We start from the raw sequence: 22,595 nt of genomic DNA, 5'->3' as shown, positions 1-22,595 counted from the left end.
TGTGATTAAAAATGGGTTAGGGTTAAAAAATGTGATTAAAAATGGGTTAGGGTTAAAAAATGTGATTAAAAAATGGGTTAGGGTTAAAAAATGTGATTTAAAAAATGGGTTAGGGTTAAAAAATGTGATGAAAAATGGGTTAGGGTCAAACAATGTGATTAAAAAATGGGTTAGGGTTAAAAAATGTGATTAAAAAATGGGTTAGGGTTAAAAAATGTGATTAAAAAATGGGTTAGGGTTAAAAAATGTGATTTAAAAAATGGGTTAGGGTTAAAAAATGTGATGAAAAATGGGTTAGGGTCAAACAATGTGATTAAAAAATGGGTTAGGGTTAAAAAATGTGATTAAAAAATGGGTTAAGGTTAAAAAATGTGGTTAAAAAATGGGTTAAGGTTAAAAAATGTGATTAAAAAATGGGTTAAGGTTAAAAATGTGGTTAAAAAATGGGTTAAGGTTAAAAAATGTGATTAAAAAATGGGTTAGGGTTAAAAAATGTGATTAAAAAATGGGTTAAGGTTAAAAAATGTGATTTAAAAAATGGGTTAGGGTTAAAAAATGCTGGCATATATAGATATAAATGAGACAGAAGCTGAGCAGAAAGCAGCGTTTGGCATCCGGTGAGAACCTTTAGGTGTCTAAATCACAGAGTTGGACATGAGAAAATGCCTCGTAATGGCTGAGCTGCAGCATTAGCGGAGGACTTGCATACAGGATACACCTGCATCTGCCTGTTAGGCTTTTGTCTTTTTCTGTCAAGACGCTCAGACCAATGACAGCTCTCACAGTGGCAGTAAAGGCCAGAGACGACCGTGCAGAGCAGGGCTGACGCTGCCTTAATTATGATAGGAAGAGTTAGCATTTCGCTCCATAAATGTCAATGAATGACTTCCCAAACTCCTGTCTTTCTTTCTTTCTTTCACTCTCTGTCTTCCACATCCATCCCTCTGTCTCTCACAGAGTTTACTGCTTCATCCAAAGCAGATGTGCTGGAATGTGAACACTCAGAGGAGCAGTCACGAAACCTCTCATGAACACTCCCACTCTCTCTCTGAGATGCACACACATTCTTCCTCTCTCACAGTCTGCTGCACCTGTGCCTTTCCTTTTCTACACCGTCCTCTCGTCTTTTTCTCACGTCTTTAGTCACATCTAGCATGTAAAACTCTTCTGGAAGGACCTGTATCGATCCATCAGTCCCCGCCCGCTGAGCCGTCCGGAGGCAGACGTGGGAAAGCGAATCAAACGCACCGCAGACAGATCAAACTTTTCGGGTTTGGTGGTGGTGTTGGGGAATGGAGGGGGGGGGGCGTTCTGGTTTTTAGATGTATTTTTATAGCGGAGATCTGAGCCGCGGCCTCTGAATCCTCTGAAGGTTAATTATGTTCCTGATTCAAAACACATGGAGGTGTGTGTGTGTGTGTGAAAGCGGAAGGAAATCCCACCCACCACCTCCGAGCTCAGCTCTTTATTCTACCAACCTGCAATTGCACTAATGCGAACCAGATGTACGCACACACTCACATGCATGTGAGCACGGCTGCCTAACCGAGTCCATGTGATGCAGCGTGGAGGGACGGAGAGAAAGGAAAGGAAGGACCGAAGGAGAGAGTGAGAGAAGAAACAGGATGGAAAAAAGATTCGGCTAAATTAGAAACAAAAAAAGGCAGATCATGAGATCATTACGCTGCGTGGAAAAGGGTGGAAAAAAGGGATAAACAGAAGGAAAAACAAAAGCTATTAAATCAGCAGAGACACATACGGAGAGAAAAGAGAGCGCAAACACACACATCTGCAAAAACACTCGGGTGTAATTGAAAACATGCACGGCCTCCTCCGTGCACGAGCTTCATGGCCGACACATTCCTCAACTTACTTTGCAAAACGCACACACTCCATCTCACGCGCTCCCCGTGGAGCTCGGGCTTCCTGTGGCTTGATTAGAGCCCCCAACGCGAAGACAAGTGGACCCAGCGTGCACGTGAGCGTGCACGTCTGTTCGAGCGGGGTGCACCTGTGACTGAAGGGGGGGGGTCGAGTAACTCAGACAGAAAACACTGGGGGGCCGGACAAAGAGTGAGAGTGAGAGGCTGCGACTTTCTCTGCGTTAAAAGAAGAAGAAAACAGAGCCCAGAAGAAGAAGAAGAAGAAGAAGTGGAAACATGAAAAGGATAAATTGGCCTGAGGAGGGAAATGTTCATTCATGGCTTCCTCACGGATCAGCTGAGGTTTCCATTGATTTTAAGGAAGAAAATCTCTCCTCTTACAGGCAGCAGACTGTCTATTTATTATTTACTATCAGCAGTAACCCACTTAGCAGCTCCTCAGATTCACTCACAAGAGCTTGAATGAAGCTCCACGACACGTTTAATTGATTTCCGAGCTCTTCTTCTTCTCTTTTTTTTTGCTGACCTCAGTCTGAGACTCTCAGCGGGTGATTCAAACAGCTGAATCAGCCTCAGCAGAAAGGATGTTAGTCACTTCCAGTCACGATGGCTTCTTGGACGCTGGATGACTTGAGCAAGTTGTGAATGAGAAACAAGGCTGAGAACAAAAGAAAGGCAGCGGAGGACAAGAAAAACAAACAGCCACGGCAGGGGAGAAGAAGAAAGAGATGAAAAATGAAAAGCAAAACCAGAGCAAATTAAAGAAGGATGCTGCTCCAGAAGATGCATCTGCACAAATAAAAAGAAAGACGGAGCAAAGCAAGAACAACAAACAAATCGCTCCAGAAGCAAAGAAAGGAAAAAGCTTAAAAACAGGAGAAGAAGTAAAGGGTCCGGTTGTCTGGCGTGTTTACACTGCGGCCTGTTAATCAATTCAAGATGGCGTCTGGTCCTGCCAGAAGCCACAACATCAAAGAGTCAGACAGCCAGTGAAGTCACAGCGCTTTAATTGACCACTAATTGCACTAAATTAGCTCGAGACTGCGTGTGTTGGAGTGTGTGTTTTAGCCATGTTGTCTACCTAAAACAGAGCCGAGTGTGTAACCACGGCGATACACAACGTGTCACATTTAAAACTATGATTTCCACAGATGGCAAATAACTTTCACAAATGTGTGTTTTCCTCCCGTCCATTTTCCAGGGCTCCGAGTCGCATCTTCAACGAGCGACAGTTCAAGCCCCAAACATCAAATCTGGACCTCAGAGGCGCTCCAAAGCCTCTAAGAACGGTGAAGATGATGCGAGAGTCCAAGGTTCTGGTTTCAGAGCCTTCATCCACACTGATCTGAGTCTCTGGGACACATCCCGCCAATCCTCTCCGAATGAAACCGCAACCTTTCACATGTCTTTTGTCCCAGGAAATTGAGTGGCCTCTTCCCACAACACTCACACATTTACACACACAGTGATGGGGGAATATGGAGGCTCACAGTGGACATAATGTGGCTTTATAATGTCCCCCCTGACACAGGAAATAGCCAGAGGTCTGGGACTGAGTGTGTGTGTCTGAGAAGAGAAAAACCCATCAGAGGGAGGAAATAACGAATCGCACTGCGGCTTTTCAGAGCACAAAGGGCCCCATCGCCGTGCACACGCATTCAGGCGCGTGCACGCATCCGGCAGCCATCACCATAGATCCAATGAAACCGTCCCATCCATCCTTTCTCTGCACCCGCCTCTTCCTGTGCGGGGCGGGGAGGCTGGAGCCCATCCCCGCTGTGACGGGGTCCATCACAGAGAACCGTGCACGCTCACGAACCGTGCACGCTCACGAACCGTGCACGCTCACGCTCGTTCATGTGGGAGTCCAACAAACAAAGTGACTCTTTCAATCGATGTAACATGTCAGACTGGAATATAACCACCGTAAATAACTATAAACCGCTACCTTTTTCCAGGCTTTGAGCACCGCGGCTTATAATCCGGTGCGGCTAATATGTGTTTTTTTCATGCTGTAAAAACATTAGACCAATAAAATGGACTAATAGTTCACAGCGGTCCAATGAAATTGTACGATAAATCAAAGACAAATCAATTTGTGCTCACCCTCAACATGGAAAACAAACGAAGAAATGATGCAGCTTTTAAATTAAAGGCGATCAACCTGAGATGAGACTGAAGTGAGTGAAGTTCTGAGGCTGTTCAATTCGGACACTGAAGAAGACTTTGATGGTTTTAGTGCGCAGGAGGAAGATGAAGAAGGCGATCAATGACTTTTCCTGGTAGGCTGCTGTCTTTTTTTTTTACCAACCGTTTAACAGGCACTATTCGAAAATGTATTGTTGGTTTTATTTAAGTTAAAACCATCAGTGTTATAGGCACTGTTCAGGGAAAAAAAGCATTTATGCCACGTATTTGTTCGTTAGCGATAGGTATTTAAGTTAAAACCATCGGTGTTACAGGCACTGTTCGGGGAAAAAGCATTTATGCCACGTATTTGTTCGTTAGCGATGGGTATTTAAGTTAAAACCATCTATGCTACAGGAACTGTTAGAAAAAAAAGCATTTACGCCACGTATTTGTTCGTTAGCGACAGGTATTTAAGTTAAAACCGTCGGTGTTACAGGCACTGTTCGGGGGAAAAAAGCATTTACGCCACGTATTTGTTCGTTAGCGATAGGTATTTAAGTTAAAACCTTCGATGCTACAGGAACTGTTAGAAAAAAAAGCATTTACGCCACGTATTTGTTAGTTAGCGATAGGTATTTAAGTTAAAACCATCGGTGTTACAGGCACATTTAGAAAAAAAGCATTTATGCTACGTATTTGTTCGTTAGCGATAGGTATTTAAGTTAAAACCATCTATGCTACAGGAACTGTTAAAAAAAAAAAGCATTTACGCCACGTATTTGTTCGTTGGCGATAGGTATTTAAGTTAAAACCTTCGATGCTACAGGAACTGTTAGAAAAAAAAGCATTTACGCCACGTATTTGTTAGTTAGCGATAGGTATTTAAGTTAAAACCATCGGTGTTACAGGCACATTTAGAAAAAAAGCATTTATGCTACGTATTTGTTCGTTAGCGATAGGTATTTAAGTTAAAACCATCGGTGTTACAGGCACTGTTCGGAAAAAAAGCATTTACGCCACGTATTTGTTCGTTGGCGATAGGTATTTAAGTTAAAACCATCGGTGTTACAGGCACTGTTCGGAAAAAAAGCATTTGCATCTTGTATTTGTTTATGTTACCATATGCATTTAATTAAAAGTTTAAAAGTCCTCACGTGTAACATCTTTCTGTGTAAATATATCATATTACAATGTGGACGCCCGCAGTGCGGCCTATACAAGTACAAAATGGATTTTCTTTTTAAAATTAGAGGGTGCATGCGGCTTATATTCAGGTGCGCTTTATAGTCCGGAATCTACGGTAAGCAGAACTTTTCAAAACACTGGACTAACAAACCCACATTATGCAGGGTATAAGCACAGGTTTCAGTGTTTGTATGAAGAACTCCAACCTGAAGACATTCATTCACAGCGTTGGGCTATAAAACGCTCATTAATCTACACTCTCCATCCACGATCCCCTTCTTAAATGCTAATTCTTCAGGGAAACCACCGATAGAACCACCAGATAGCTTGAGCTACCTGATCCTGAGTTGCATGTGCGTCAGCTGTTTGCAGGACTCTGGTTGGAATATAATTCAGTCTTGCAAACACTTCTGGATACATCTTGTAGAAATGATCCGACTGAAAGTGCAGTGACCCTCAGACACTTGGTCACCACTGGTCCCGAACTGGACCATCTAATTAAATTCATCCCGGCCTGACAGAGTACATCAGAGCAGGTTTCTGTGTGTCGGTTTTCCAGTCAGAGAACAAAAACATTTCTCCACAGGTGACGGCTCTTTATGAGTCTCTTCCACACTCGTTTTATTAGCCGCCCGTTTTCCTTTCAACCGCCAGGATCCCCCCCCCCTTTTTTTTTCTGGCAAAGTCACCACACAGACGTCCCCCTCAACGTCTTTTTTCACCAATTTCCTTTGATTTAATTACTGCCACATGCTGCCGACTGCCAGCGATCGTTAGCGAGAGACCGCCTCGACCAACGCAGAGTCTTGACAGGCTGAATGGGAAATGCACAGAAAACACACGTGCACAGAAAACACACGTGCACTGAAAACACACGTGCACAAACAGCTCGAGGTTGCTATACATCTGAGGACTCTAGCTGTCCTTTTTTGAATTTAAAGAAAATCTTCTGTCATTTTGTGTTGTTTACGGGCACAACGGAAGCAAAGATGGGGTGAAACAGAAAGAAAGAAAGAAAGAAAGAAAGAAATAAGGAAAGAAAGAAATAAAGAAAGAAGGAAAGAAAGAAAGAAAAGAAAGAAGGAAAGAAAGAAAGAAAAAGAAAGAAAGAAAGAAGGAAAGAAAGAAATAAGGAAAGAAAGAAAGAAAAATAAAGAAATAAGGAAAGAAAGAAAGAAAGAAGGAAAGAAAGAAAGAAAGAAAGAAAGAAAGAAAGAAGGAAAGAAAGAAGGAAAGAAGCAAAGAAAGAAATAAGGAAAGAAAGAAAGAAAGAAAGAAAAAGGAAAGAAAGAAAGAAGGAAAGAAAGAAGGAAAGAAAGAAAGAAAGAAAGAAAAAGGAAAGAAAGAAGGAAGGAAAGAAACAAAGAAAGAAGGAAAGAAAGAAAGAAGGAAAGAAAGAAAGAAGGAAAGAAAGAAAGAAAGAAGGACAGAAAGAAAGAAATAAGGAAAGAAAGAAATAAGGAAAGAAAGAAATAAGGAAAGAAAGAAATAAGGAAAGAAAGAAAGAAAGAAAGAAAGAAAGAAAGAAAGAAAGAAAGAAAGAAAGAAAGAAAGAAAGAAAGAAAGAAAGAAAGAAAGAAAGAAAGAAAGAAAGAAAGAAAGAAAGAAGGAAGAATCTCCTTCAACGCATGAGCTAACAGGAAGTTAGACAAAAGAAAGAGAGATGACAAGATATTGGTATTGAGCCATTTGGCTGTCTGACAGCTCATTAAGTTGTTTTATAAATAATCAATTGATGAAGTAATTAACAGCAATCTCTAAGTTTCAGACACATTTACACAAGCACAAAAAAAGAGCTGCTCAGCTGCCACTGTGTTCGAGGAAGGTTTCCGGTTCCACTCCCAGACTGTCGGCTACATCTTGGTGTGGAACCAGAGCAGAAATTAAAGGATTCTAACAGAAAAGCACTTAATAAACTGCCTCTTTGCAATTAATGGACGACTTCTCCACCTCCTGAGCCCTGGCTGACCTCATTACCTGAGCTTAGACAAGTGAGATCTTCTTCTGTACAGATTTACAAACCAGTCAGTGTCCACTAACCCAGCAAACTCAACTAAAGGTGCAGTACGTAAACTGCCGTAAACCAGAGTTTCACTCACCTGTCAGAGCAGCTTTGCCATAATAAAAAAAACTGTTCAACTGATCATCAGTTCCAGATGTGGTTCCATCCAAATTAACTCATTCATTGTACAGAATGACATTTTCTACTTTCTTTTAGTCTATTTCACATGAACCACTGCAAAGGAAAGGCAGGCCTGACCGGGGCTCACACCAAAAGCGTCGTGAGCGGCCGGCTGCCGTTCATTTTCAATGTTAGCTGGCGTCGATGTGAGCTTCATGAGCTTCAAGAGTTGAGAAAGGCTCAACTTTATGCAAATGAGCAGCGACGCTACGCAACGACAGCCAATTAGGGCCGATCTGGATTCCGAAGGCGGAAAAAAGGCGGAAAAAAGGCGAAAAAAAGGTGGAAAAAACGCGGAAAACGGCAGAGCGCAAACACAAAGAAGGCTGCCAAGAGTACGATCCATGGTGAAAGAGGGAACCGATGTATGGATGGATTATTATATATATATATATATATGCTAGTTGCTATACATATAAGCCCCGCCCCTTTGGCCACTTCCTGCTTCTCTGGCCGCTTCCGGCGGCAGAAGAAGAAGAAGCGGCGGGTTGTGAGCCCCCCGGTAACATGCACGCTCTAAGAGGTGAAGGCAGATAAAAAAAGAAGAAAGAAAGTAACTACATCACAATTTTCTGGGCCTTAACCTATTTATTAGGTTTTTAACCGCTCATATTTCTGTTTTTGGTCGACCAGAGCAGGACGATAGCTTCAAGGAACCCTGATCACCTGCTCCTCATCACCGTGGAAAAAAAAGATGCAGAAGAAGAAAAAAGCAGAAAGCTGAGGTGAAAAGAAGAAGCACAAAGAGACAATGCTTACATGGGTTGGTTGCTGCCATCATGACAAACACACACACATGCAAACATGTCCTCTCAGCTGGCACCGTGGCACCCAGCCCGACAGCCAATCAAAATCCCCCTTGGAGGGCAGGTGGCCAATGAGACCTCTGCTCTCTGCAGCAGCCAAGCTGTCAGGGTGAGAAGGAGTGTGTCGGGCGCACACACACGTTTCGTGCCGTGCTGTCGCTCCTTTGCCGTTTAAAACCTTTAAAGACGTTCGATGGCCATCACTCTCTTTCTTTTCCACGATAAATTCCATTTATGTGCCGTGGAGTTCTGCTTTTCCTGTTGTTTTTAGAATCTGGCACGAATCCACGGCCAAATAAAGCCTCATAAATAAATAAGCATTGTGTAAATAAATTAAAGCAATTACACATGCAGTCATGAGGGCCATGAGCTGAACACATGTGCATCACCTTGGATACACACGAGACATCCGGCAATAAACAAACTCTGTTTTAAAATAGTGACAGACAGCCAGAAACAGAAAGCTTTCCCTCTGAAACGATCACAGAGACGTTTGAAGGTAAACTTTGGATGGATCCGATGTGTGTGTGTTTCTGATTCTGATTCGTCTCCCTCACCTCCTCTAAGATGGCTGCCACGGCGCTTTAATCAGATTCGCTTTCCAATTCAGAAAGTTGGGAGCGTTACAGCACGAGTCGACGTCACCGGGGCGCCGCTGTATGTCGCAGGGACTCGGTTGCTGAGGCAACGCGCCAGCAGGCACCTAAACCGAGCCAAAAGCTAAGATGGCTGCCGTGGCATGTTAATTATTAAGGAGGGTGCAGACGGAGGGTTGGGAGCAGAGAGCACGGCTGCCGGTGGGATGCTGGGTCAGGGTGATCCCGTTGCCGTGGCGATGCAAGTCGGCGACAGACAGGTCTCATCCGAGTGTGAAATGGTAACCGGGGCATCGTGGCACGTGTTTTCCGACCGGAGACAAAACGCTAAGATGGCTGACGCAGGAAGTGAGAGACATGAAAGAAGACGGACCGTTTAGTCTCCAAGTTAAACTCATTCCTGCAAAAGCAAACGGCAAAAGTTCTACGGATGAAGTTAAACTGCATTTATCGGGTCCAACAGCTGCAGTTTATTCCAAACCAAACTAATCAGACAAACCAAACAGAAAAGATGGCCGCTAACAGTCCGGCTTTGTTTTGTTCACCTCATTTACATTCAGCCGACACAACAGGAGCCATTTTCCTTTTCCACGGCTCAGACGGAAAGGCGTTCGGCTGAGTTGGAGCTCTACACCTGCCCTGCTGGTGCTTTTTGCCTCCCTTCATTACAAACCTGCAGTAAACACACAGCAGTCAGTGTGAGACGGCACTAAACCCGCTGACATACATTAACACATTTAATCCTTCATCTGGAGCTTTAACTCTTGACCTATTTGTGCTGAGATGGGCCAAGCAGCCATTACACCAGCCGGCCGCCGAGTCCCGTCTCCGGCTCTCTTCACGCCGCCTCATGAATGCTTCTGAAGGTATTTCTGCTGGGTTTGATGGTGCTGATGGAGCCTAAAGCTTAAGCAGCTGAGATAACGTCTCGTGAGGATGACTAAGTGGGAAAATATGAAGTTAAAATGACTGGAAGTCGCTCTGTGACTCCTCAGGTGAGTCCGAAAGCAGATATTAACTGTGAGGAAAAGCCTCGTCTTTGTGGATGGAAATCACAGCAATAACCTGCAAATACACTCTTTAAAATCTAATAAAGGGAGCTAAAAACATGACACAGAAATGATTAAACACATGAAATGCAGTTAGACTCGCACAAAGGGGCCTCGGTGTCCCACAGATGGCATGGAAAAACGTGTTTATATCATCTGATCTGAATTTGTACATCCTTTTCAGCAAAGCGTTATCGCAGTTTCAACCACTTCTCTTCCCTCTGATCCCAGCTCAAGCTCGGAATGAAGGAAATTCAAGCTGATGTGCAAAATATTTGGGAGAAAAGCTCAACACTAACTGGGTAAATAGAAGCCAGAGGATGCTGGTTGTTCCTCCTCGGGCTTCAGAGGCCGTTCCAGCAGCCTGACAGCCTAAATCAAGCGCACCTTCAGCGCTTCAAACAGAGTCTTCTGAACATCTGATTCTGATCCCGCTCGGCCTGGTGATCCATAAAAACGTTAATAAGGATTAGAGTACTGGCCTCCTGTGTGGAATGACTCTCTGCAGTCTGGCCCTGGTTCCACGGGGCCTTTAACCTGCCTGCCTGCTCAGAGTCATCTTACTCATTCGTCCATCTGGAGAAATCATGACAATAAGAATGAACTAATGGAAACTGGTTGGAGAAAACATGATTTAGATATCCTCGTATCAGCAGTGGAGGGGAAGTTTATCCTCTGATCGTTGATTTCGACACTCGAGGCGCAGCCGAGGGGAATTTGTGACAACTGGAAAGAGGTAAAGCTGGACTTTATCCGCAGGCTTCAGAGCAACAAGCTCCGAAAACCACAGAAAATTGCCCTAATTTGGCAGATGTTCAAAGCAGTTTACATGAAATGAATCTTAAACTCTGTAGATGCCATCAAAGAGCTGACGTGTAAACAGTTAAAAGTGTGTTGTGTGTTTCCACGACAGGAACATGGACCTAAAGACACATGTTTTCCCCTGGAGAGAGAGCCGGGGAGTTTGATCTGGGCCGAGGTGCAGAGGGAGTCCACCAGTGGGTCTGAGCCCAGGTGTGACACACATCACAAGACTTAAAACTGAATGTTGCACAGAAAATCTCCACAGAAAGGGGAAACAAAAGCGAAAACACAACGTTTTCAGCAGCAGAGTGCAGATGAAGCCGGTAAGAAGCTCTAATAGCCAACATATGGAAGCTCGCTGGTTGCCAGCCATACAATCAGGACTGCATTATTTGGCCCACACTGGAATAATAAAGGAGTCAGATCAAAGAGCTGATTACTTCAGCACTGCAGAGCTGCAGGATTCTTTTCTGTTTGTTCTTTCTTTATGTCGCCCTTTATTTCTCTTTGTTGTCTTTGACTCATTCCTTCTTGTTGCTTTTCTTTCTCTCCTCCTTTCTTCGATCAGGTACAGCTCTAACGTGGACCATATGGAAGCTGGAGAGCATCTATCACCATATATGGCCGACTCAAGATGCAGCTGTTTGTTCAATAAATTAAAAGCCTTTTGTTCTCGGTTATTCTAGAAAACCTGATCTTTATTTTCTGACTCTCCCAACATTTGTGTGTGTGTTTGACCTAAATGCATCCAGTCTGGTGGTGCCAGAATCTCTGGCTTCACGATCCCTGCAAAGCCCCAGAGCGTGCACGTGTGTGCACGTGTGTGCACGTGCGTGTGTGCGTGAAATGGGCCATTAAACAGCATGCTCTCCACAGATATTAGCCCACTTCAACACGTAAAAATAAGAGCAGAACGCCTCGGTTTGTGTCGGAGGAGCAACTCGTGGCCATGCAGCAGCGGCAGTGAGGCGTCACAGAAAGACACTGCAGTGCCCCCCCCCCCCCACTTCAGCAGCTCGGAGAAAGCATAAAGTTAGCTAAGATTAGTGGGCGGTCCGAGTGGTTTTTCACGCACATTTTTGCATTTGCTGTGATTCAGTTTGAGGAAAAAGTAACAAAGAAAATCACATTAAAAAAAAACTCAATTTGTGTTCTAATGCTGGACAACGCTGGGCTGCATCAGGAAATCCCCACTCAGGACACGAATGCTCCGACAGCCACCTGAAGGCACCGTTTAAGGGCTGCCGGAGACACTAAACGAGTTGCCCCCCTCTCTGATTGTGTGATCGCCATAGCAACGTATAGCGCTCGGCCCACACGTTAGCTTAACCGCGCCGTTAGCCTCTTTTCCACAGCGCCGGGCTGCAGTTTGGTTCTCTTGTTGTTTAAAGTGTGACAGCTGTCTGGTGTTTATCAGCGAGTCCATGCAGCCTCCATAACAGCTCACCACAGCATGACTGACCCACTAAAACACAAACACACACACACACACACACACACGCTTAACAAAACGACAACAGCCCCATTTTCCACTTTGATAATGAATACTGGGTGGGTTTTATGTGTGTGTGTGTGTGTGTGTGGAGGAGCTCTACTCTGTGAACAAGTGTGTCAGTCCTGGTTTAGAAAGGCCTTATACTAACACACACACACACACACACACACACACACACACACACACACACTCACACACACTCACACACACAGCTTTGCTTTATTCTCTGGCCAAAAATGCTAACTTACTTAAGCTTGCATTACTGCTGTGAAGCTTGTGTTTAGTACACATGAGGACAGTCTTTAACACACACACTCAGCCGTTGGAAATCACCGGTGTTCCTCGCTAACAGCGAGATGAGTGACGGTCTGAGCGACAGCAGAGAGCGCAAACACTCGCCGCCGCGGCGGCACAAACTGAATCTGCGCAGGTTAAACCGAACCAAAGCACAGAATAAATCACAGCGTTTCTCAGGGGTTCCTCTGACTCCAGAAATGACTTTACTCAAAGCTAACGAAGCTACCTGCTAACTGCAGCTTCAGAGCAGAAAAAGGATTATTGCCACAGAAAGTGTTACATTCACCACTGTTTTATTATCAGATAATTACTCCTGCATTAGCGACTTAGCATTTGTAGCCCGGCTGCAGCCTGCTGTCTTAATTCTATTACAAAGTGAATCAATTACATTACAGGAGTGCAACCGGTGACTTAATCTGATGATAATTCAGTGAAATCTCAGTAAAAAGCTGAGTAAATAAGCCAGAGTCCACTTACAAATAAACGAATGAATCAATGAATCAAACTGCATTTTCCACAGAAAAAAACCCCATAAATGACCGTAATGATCGAGCTAATCTTCCAGCATCTTTTCCATATTTTGTTGGTTACAGAATTGCAAATTTGTCATAAACAACCTTTAATGTTTAATTTGCAAATTGTTTGTAAAGTGCAGTAAAATGTAAAAAAAGTAGATTTTTGGTGAATCATAAACTGCTGCGAATCCCTGACATTTAAGTACAGATTCTGAACAAATCTGCTGAATTTCATCAGCAAATAGAGCCTAGAACCAGGACAATAATAAGATTAGGGTCAGAAATTCACCCGCATCCACACTTGTTTGGTTATTTAAAACCAGCCCAGATCCACGGGGTTCATCTAATAAAATAAATAGTCGTAATGTGTGGAGATAACATGGAAGAGGAAGCTAAAGGAAGCTGTTTGGTACCAGCTCTTTGGGGAGTTTCACCTGTGTTGCTTCAGAGGAATATTCCACACGCTTAGTGGCTTTAATCAGGAACAAAAGCACCGCAGCTGCAGAACTGATCCTAATTCAGTCCAAAACTCAGAGCTGATTCATATCAGTTTGAAGGCTGAATCCAACAAACTGGATCAAATCTGAACCTCCTCCCTGTGACAGCCTGAAGTGGGCTGCAGGAGAACCTGAGCCTCTGGGGGGGGGTGTTTCTAACAATGTGAGCTGAGGAGATCTTCAAATAAATCTCTGGTGATAATCATCAGCAAAAATAAAAAGATCCTCATCAGTCGCTGCTGCCAACATGGCTGCCAGAGGGCAGCCTCTGCATCCCGGAGGCCCGCCTGTGTGGACCCAGTGCTGCCGGCCCATCTGCCGGCCGACCACCTTGATGCTCGCAGGTTTGATGCTGCTGGCAGGCGCTAAAGACAGACAGCGGGAATCAAACCTGCGACTCTGAGACAAAGAGCTTCTCTTCCCGTGGACGGGTCAGAGTGGAAATTCCCAGCTATCCGAAGAATGCCGACAGATTCTGCTCTGCAACAGACCACCTTCCCATATGGGACAAGCTCTCTCACACACACACACACACACACACACACACACACACACACTGTTTGAGGGTGTGTGTGGACATGCACCCACAGTATTTTGGCAGCTGCGACCTTGCACACTGAAGTCAAGGGCTTATAAAAACAGTAGGAGAAGAACTGGGAAGAGTCTCCCTTACAAAGCCTGCATCCTCCCAGTAAAATGCATCTAACTGAAGGCTCGACGCGTCTCTGAACAGCGAATATTAAGAAGTTTGAGATAAACCGCAAAGCATTTCAGGACGGTAGAATATTCTGTCATGTGCAGCGTTTTCTGTGGCTAATTGATGCTTCTCAAGACTTCAGATCCGTAAAGCATCAGATGGCTTTCACACCTGACAGAAATGGTTCAGATTTTTCAGGCTGGGGGAGCCCGGTCCTCATAAGAGCTGTGAAAAAAGAGCTGGTGCACATGGCTGCCACCACGATAAAAATCTGAGTCATCCAAATCCCTGCCATTCACAATTCAATCGTCCTTTTCTGCACTTTTTCAAGCCTTCCAACAACCCAACAACACACAGAATCCTAAAGAAGGAGAAGAAGTAAAATGTTGGAAATGAAATTCAAACGGCCAGATGAGGGGGCTCATAAATATACATAAATACAGATAAAATACGATAAAATTACAAACACACGACTTCTTCCATCAAGCAGCTCTGAAACACATCATTTCTGCTGATTCACTGCCATCCAACCGATGGCCGGCCCAAATAATTCTGCCCCCTTTGGCCCTGGACGGGTTTTTGTTTCCATACCGGCTGAAAAACCTGTTGCTGCTGTTTCAGTTCGAGCTGCGAACAAAGAGCCACGAAAGCTTTAAAAGAGCGAGAAATCCTTTGTTTTATTTCAGCTTCTGACTGCTGCTTATATCCCGCTTCACTTCCATCCCAATTAGGACAGAAGAAAGGTTCGTTAACCCCCCGATCACACACCTAAAACCAGTCATGATGAACAGAAATCTTGATGGAACTTGCAGGAAAACAACTAAAAAGCACCACAACAGATCCATAAAGCCTCTGATTTTAATGATGAGCCACAATTAAAAAAAGAAGAAAGCAAGAGGTTTCATAATCTGATCTAATCTGGGAGGTGATTTCAAACCTGCATTATCTCTTATGCTCTTTACTACATGAATAAATGTCAATAAATCCCTCGGGTTATTAATAATTTGTGATTTTAACAACAAAACAAAAGACTAAAGGGTGAATAAAAGCACAATAAAAGCTTCTCCTCTTGTTCTCAGTATTCGTCCTCGTTAACTGACCAAAGCGGCCGACTCACCATCGCACCAAACTGGAAGTTTAAGGTTAAAAAGGAGAGAAAAGATGGGAATCTCTGCGCTGCCATGCAGGGAAAAAAGGAAACGTGGGGATGAAAGAGTGTGTTTCTGCATCAGGGTGTATCAGCAGCATCGGTGTCAGATAATCTGATGCACAGAGATTAACTTTAAGCCTGTCTAATGTGCACGGCCTTAACCGGCCGGACCGTGCACGCTCTGCTGCTGAGTGACCTGCACACACACACACACACACACACACACACACTGAGTGTTATTCCCTCAAACAAAGGAAGGTTGGAAAACTGCAACAGACTGTAATAAACTCCAAACACACACTCATCAAAGGCCGAGACAGATGTTTTCTGCATTTCTCTACAAAAAAAAGAAAAAAAGTTGAGGGAGGAACACACACACCAATGAAAACACACACACACACCAACAAACACACACACACACACCAATGAACACACACACACACACACACACACACACACACACCAACACACCAACGAACCACAACATGGTGATTAGAATTCAAGTTTACACAAAAAAATACAAACACGCAATAAAACCAGCTTTTTGAGGGGATTGAACAGAGTAACTTAGCCAGAGCCCCCCCCACCCCACCCCCCCCACCCCCATACACACACATATTCACACTTATACACACACACACTTACACACACACAATGCGTCTATTTATAAAGTTATAATTGCATAACACGCTGTGCTCTAATTCCAGCCTACTGAGCACACAGGATGTCCACGAACACACACACACTCTAACACACACACACACACACTCTCACACACACACACCCACACACACACACACACACACACACTCGTTTTGTGCATTTTCTGCATGAAAAAAAACAGAAAAGAACCACGACTTCGGGTCGGTTCCCTGCTTCAACTCTTCTTCTTCTGATCATTTCTTTTTCCCTGCTTCAACTCTTCTTCTTCTTCTGATCATTTCTTTTTCCCTGCTTCAACTCTTCTTCTTCTGACCATTTCTTTTTCCCTGCTTCAACTCTTCTTCTTCTTCTTCTGATCATTTCTTTTTCCCTGCTTCAACTCTTCTTCTTCTTCTGATCATTTCTTTTTCCCTGCTTCAACTCTTCTTCTTCTGATCATTTCTTCCTTTTCCTTTAATTTATTTATTTTTTAAACCATAAAATATTTAAAATCTAAATTCAACGACTCAAAAACCTCGTGAACGTTTCACATTTAATTTATTTGCAAAACGGAAATAATTAAACCGATTTGTTTTTATGTTTCAGAAGCTTTTTGGATTCCTTTTGAAATTAATAAATAACTTCTTTCTGCTCTTTAGTCAGGAATAAAATAAAAAACCTACATATTCATGGAATTATTATTATTATTATTATTTTTGCTAAAATTAGAATTGAAAGTGGAAAAAAAAGAGGATTTTTCCCTCCACACACACATTTTTTCCATTTTAAAACCAGACAATATTTTCTATTTAAATGCTAATAAAACAGGTTCCTCTAAGCCTTCCTTTTTGCTGCTTTTTTCCTGCGAAAGCTAAATAAACAGATTTTAAAGTGTGTTTTCTGCACACTGAGAGTGGACGGCAGGATTTTGGCAGGCTGCTTCCTTCAGGATCCTCCTAATTAAAACTTGCTGAATATTCAAACGCTGCGTTAGCATAACAATAGCCGGCTGGCCGGGCCGCCTTTAAATGAGGCCTTTTGTTTTTAGCCCAGCTTTCTGCTGCCTCATTAAGCCGCTGGAGCTTAAGTTAGCAAGCCGACAGCCGCTATCCGAAGCTGGGGCCTCGGCCCTCCTCCTCTCCACCCCCCACCCACACAACCTCTCCCTAAACCAAAGCCCTGATGCAGCCTCGCCGGGCTGCGGCTCGCTGCTGCGGATCTGTCCAAGCCTTTCTTCTCCCAAACGCCTGCAACCCACCTTCCCTCCGGGCTCCACTTTGCTGCATCCACAGCACCCCGGCCTGCAGGAACCTGCCAAAATATAACCAGGGTGCCCCGAAAGCAGCTCCGAACTCACACCACACGCAGGCAAAAATGACTTCATGACGGCGGCCGCCTTATTTGTTTTCTGCCAGCGGACGGCGGGTGGAAACGGGCAGACAGAGAGTGAGACGGGGGGGCAAAGCGAAGACAGAAAGCAGCTTGGCACCAGATCAAGACCATCGGCACAATGTGCCATGCAGCAGCCAGCCGCCGAACAAAGCGCCGGGGCCTCCTGGCACCGCCAAACTTCGGGGAAATACAAAGACGACCCGGCGCCAGAGCAGGTAGAGAAAGGCCCCGGGGCCGCTGTGGTCCAGAGACCCGGCAGGTACCGGGTCAGAGTCTGTTTCAGACCTTCTGAGGACAGATTACAGTTAATTCACTTTTTAAAGCGAAGCAAAGAGAAATCGGTACTTTTTCAGGGTTTTCTGTGATCGGATGAATAAATCAATGCGAGATAAAAGGTGGAAAAAGGAAAAGCTCAATTCTAACCGCAGCATTTACACAGCGTCAACCACTAAATGTTTTAATAAAGCTTCACATTTTACAGCCAAATATCCACAAGCACCAAACTCTTTTCTCCAATCAATCTGCCCTTGTGTGTCCTTGCTGTCTCCTCCTCTCCTTTCTTTTCCTTTCGGCCCTGAAGCCGAAGGAAAGCAGCAGTTAAAGAGTCAGACAGGCGGCTCGCCGACAGGTGGATCTGCAGAAAATCCCAGCCGCCCCCCCCCCATGTGCACCTGCGACGACTTGCAGACGCTCCAGCTTTTTTTTTCCCTTTTTACGTGGGAAAACCTGTGAAATCCGTTCACCTTACACGCCGCTTCCTCCCCAACTCACCCCCACGTCTCTAAAAACATCCCCCAGTTAGTGGTGTTTTACAGGTGCGGGTTACAGGGAGACAGGCGGGTTCACCGGAGGTCAGACAGCACCGCCGGATGACTTCCTCAGATGTGCTTCCAGACAGCGTTGGAGGATTTTTTAAGGCACTGTGGTGCTAATTGGATTCTCCCCCATGAAAAAGAACAATTATGTGTAATATTTGTAACTTACACACACACACAGATGGTTAAAACCCACAGAATTTATTATTCTAAAATTACGATGCGTTTGAATGAATTGAATAAGGTGCAAATAAAAAAAAGAACATCAGAAATTAGGGAATATCACATGAATATTAAATGTTTTTTCATTTTCTGCCTGTATTTAAGAACTGTTCTTCTCCTGCTTTGCCTTCAGACTTTAATATTTTTAAGTGGTTATGACTCCAAATACAATGTGAGGCAAAAATTAGGGCAGAAAAAAAAACGAGGGTTATGTGCTCAATGCAAAAGAAATAAAATTGAGGCAATAATAATATGAAAAGGCCTGAAACACGCAGCGGAAGAATCCGCCAAAGCCACACGTGTCACTCCGCCCGGGACTTCGGTATTTATGCTCTTATTTTACTGCATTTATGTCCAATTAAAAAACATAAAAAAATACAGAAAATACAGAAAATAAAGCTGCACTTCGGATTAATTTGAACTGAACCCGAAAGCGCCCTGACGCGCAATAATTTGGAGACGGAGCCGCGTGGACCCGCGGGGGTTTGGGGAACTATTTTAAAAAAAATAAATCATTTTTCTGATGCTTCACGCGTGACGCGCGCACTCAAAAAACACACACTTTTCAGCTTTAGAGGGGTCTCACAGAGATGTCACTTCAATCCCTCCACATAAAGGTCCTTTCCCCTCTTTTTTTAAAATTTATTTCCTCCCAAACACGCGCACCTTTCCAACCTTTGCCCGGAAAGATCAAAGCGCGGCAGCTCGGACAGAGCCGCGCGCGCCGGGCTAAAAAGCCACGCTCCTCACCTTCACACCTCCAGTCTCTTCTTCTTCTCTCTCTCTCTCTCTGCCTCCCTCCCTCTCTCCCTCACACACACTCTCTCACACACACACACGCGCGCGCGCGGCTCTCCTTCTGACACCCAAACCCTCGCAGAGGACTGAAAAAGACGCGCAGAAGTGCTTCTTACCGCTTTGCCGTTGTAGTAGTACATGAGTGAGCTGCCTGTCATCCCGGGGATGGTGTACGCGCAATACATCGTTCCTCTCCTCCGCAGAAAGAAGAAAAGCTGTATTTGTCCCCCTCTTTTCTCTCTGTCCGCGCGTCTTTCTTTCGCTTTGGTTTCTTCAGCCTACTCTCCCCCCGCCCCTTCTCGTCTCGTCTTCTCCACCTTGCTCCTTCTTCCTTTCCTATCCGAACTTTTCTGGGTTTGTTATGGTCTCAAACTCTCGCCGCTCCGCTCGCGTGCTCCTGCCTGCGCGTTTTTTTCCCCGCCGACAATTCCTTCAGTTGCATTTTCCCATATGGCCGAGCCGAGGCACGCGGAATATGCAAAGTAGGCAGAGAGAGAGGGAGAGACAGCGCCCCTCCCCTTCTCCCTCTCTCCCTCACTCACTCGCGGACAGGCGCGCACGTGGAAAATGTGCGGAGAAAGAGGGGTTGAAACGTATCTCACCCGCAGCCTATGCGCACGCACGCACGGTCGCTCGCGGACACGCTCGCGGTCGCCGACACTCTTTCAACTTTCCACAGTAAATCTGGAAGCCATCCTTCCCTCCATTCCTCCCTCCCTCGCGCGGAGCTGCAGCGCGCCGCGTGCCTTTGAACTGAGCCGAATATTCACTTTTTCCACTGCTTTAGAGCACCTCTGTTCGCCCTCTCTCATCTTCTTATTTCCTTCCTTCATTCCCCTTTTCGTTTCCCGTATAAACTCCTAATTTTCCTCTAATTTCCTTCCCACTTGTCTTCCTTTTTCCTGTCTTCTCCATTTCTTTCTGCCATGTTTACATCCCACACATTTCACCATCTCCTGTTTCCTCTTCCAGCCTCCTTCATCTCGCTGCTCTTCTCTCATTTCCTCCGCTTGTTTTCCTACTTCCTCCTTTCCTTTTCTCCTCTCTCATTTCCCTCAATCCTCTGTTTTTCATCCTTCTCTTTGGTTTGTTTCTCTTCCGGCCTCCATCCTTTTCCACTGTCTCCACCTCTCTTCTTCCTCTTGTTTCCTTCCCTTCTGATTTCCCTCTTTTTTACTTTCCTCCCTTCTCGTCTCCTGCATCTATTTCTATCTTTTCCCATCATTTCCTCCTCACATCCCGACATATTTAAACAGAAACTTGCTCCTCTCATGTTAAATTACACCATTTATATGAATTGTTTGTGTTTCTTGTACAAGTGCAATTACTTTCCTCTGATCCTCCTCATTACCTCTGTTCAAATGAACGTGTATAATTCTCCATTTTTCTTACTTTTCTGTCTCTCTTTTTATTTTTTTAATAAATTCTTACAAAAATAAAAGGTGTGAGTTTCTATGGTGACCCACACAAGCTGTCAGCACACACACATTATCTAACTCCAGCATTATCCAGTTATTATTTCCACCGTTTTTATATTTTTAGCATCTTGACAGCGAATTTAATGAAGTTGAATCCCATAAAAGAACAAAGCAGAGGGAGACTCTGCTTCAATCAGCCCATAGGGGGCGCCGCAAACGCCTAAATGATGTTTCCCCCCCTTGAACAGTGTTATAATATACAGAGCAGAATGGCCCTGAATCTAAATGTAGTTGAGTTTTAAAGTGAGGAGCTGTAAAGAGTTTATTTGCACCCTTCAAACTTGTCAGATGGTTTCCTGCAGTGAAAGATAAACTGTAAAATATTACTGTAAGTCTGTTTGTGTTCAGATTCAGTAAAGTCTGGGTCTCCATTTTACGTTTGCTTAAAATAATGAGTTCTTCTCCTTTTCCTTTCTTTCTAAAAACCATCACCTCGATTCTACCTGGAGACTGAAAACCAGTCAAACCAGTGGTATTAGATCATTTTAAAACACACAGGAGCTGATATTTCCTTCTCATGTTCTTTAAATATAAAATTTTGCTTCAAGAAGCCAGACTTTTTCATTATTTATTCACATATTGTAGTGCTCAGCGGCCACAGGTCTTATGGAGGGATGAATTCTCCACAAGCCTCATCAGAAATGGTCTCCATGGAAGGAAAGGACCAATTTTAAATGGTATCTCTAAACATGGAGCCTGTTGCAAAGAGCCGTACTTTGTTCCCTTTTCTTTAAAATGCTAAACATAAAAATAATAAATAAAAAGATAACACAGTTCCGCAGACATAAAATTGTATTTTTGCACCAACAGGATGATTTATAGAGAGCCATTAAGCAAAAAACGTATCATATCTTATCACGGTAAGCCTTGAGGAAACTGGACAAGTGGAGGACAAAAGAAGAAGTGTCAGGCCTAAAAAACTATCTCCAGCAGATGAACAGGATCTGAAAGTGATGTCCTTAAGAAAGAGGAAAAAATCCAGCTGTGACCTGACAGGACCTGAGAGATGCATCTGGAGCTTCAGCTGATCCATCTACTGTTGGCCCAAGCCTCATCAGAAATGGTCTCCATGGAAGGGTGGCTGTCAAGAAGCCGTTCTTAAGGAAGGGAAACAGGGAGAAAAGGCTGAGCTGTGCCAAATGACACAAGAAGTGGACTGAAAATCAGTGGCAACAGGTCTTATGGAGGGATGAATCCTCCCCAGAGCCCGGACCTCAACATTATTGAAGCAGTGTGGGATCATCTGACAGAGAACGGAACAAAAGGCAGCCCACATCCAAAGAAGAGCTTTGGGATGTCCTTCAAGAAGCCTGGAGAACTATTCCTGAAGACTCCTTAAAGAAATGACAAGTCTACGAGGGCTTGTTCTGAAAAATAAAGGAGATCAAGACAAATATTGACTTGCAAGCTTCAATAAAATGATCAATTTATAGTCTGGCTCCAGACTTCTGCTGAAGTTTCAGCTCTGGTTCTTCACATGAGCATCATCTTATAGCCGTTAGCTTCCCATAGCAAGCTGAGGTAATCCTGATGACATCATCAGTCAGTTTCTCCGAATTAGGAAAGCTCCTTCGGAGCCAGAGGCAACATTATACAACTGTTTTCACAGCTTGAGCAGTCCTAACCCCAACAAGCAAACTGATCTTCATGTGTAAAACTGGTGGAGCGCCCGCTCAAAAATACAGGAAGGAAGATGGAGAGTGAGGGGGGGGGGTAGAGTGAGGAGCTTACAGGCAGTCACCAAAACAGTGGGACAGACAGTGATTCAGTCTTCCAAATTTCATATTAACATTGTCATCATTCATCCTATTCAGACAAATAATAGACTCCAAAACAAGTGAACAGACCTCCCAAACCTCTCTCTCCCTCTCTTTCATCCACTCTCAGCCTATGTCTCTCTTCCCCTCTCTCTCTTCTTCTTTCAGCTTTAATTTGATTAAAAAGCGAGCTGCAGGAAGGGGA

At 44.2% G+C, this 22,595-nt stretch overlaps 1 protein-coding gene across 5 annotated transcripts in view; it reads right to left on the bottom strand.

Moving 5' to 3' along the window:
• The window catches only part of tcf4 (transcription factor 4), a 236,508-nt gene that overhangs the window by 54,632 nt on the left and 159,281 nt on the right, over positions 1–22,595 (bottom strand). The window contains exon 1 of one of the 5 annotated variants that reach the window (XM_072372630.1): positions 19,272–20,695. The exons of the other annotated variants lie outside the window; for them this stretch is intronic. Coding sequence (XP_072228731.1) covers positions 19,272–19,340 — 69 coding nt within the window. The 5' untranslated portion in view covers positions 19,341–20,695. Of the gene's footprint in view, positions 1–19,271; positions 20,696–22,595 lie in introns of those variants that run through there. 5 annotated transcript variants of the gene reach the window in all.

Source organism: Leuresthes tenuis, unplaced genomic scaffold (assembly GCF_036924035.1).
Source record: "Leuresthes tenuis unplaced genomic scaffold, fLeuTen1.0.hap1 SCAF_19, whole genome shotgun sequence".
NCBI lineage: Eukaryota > Metazoa > Chordata > Actinopteri > Atheriniformes > Atherinopsidae > Leuresthes > Leuresthes tenuis.
Note: the sequence above shows the minus strand (reverse complement) of the source record. Positions and strands in the feature narration are given on the sequence as shown.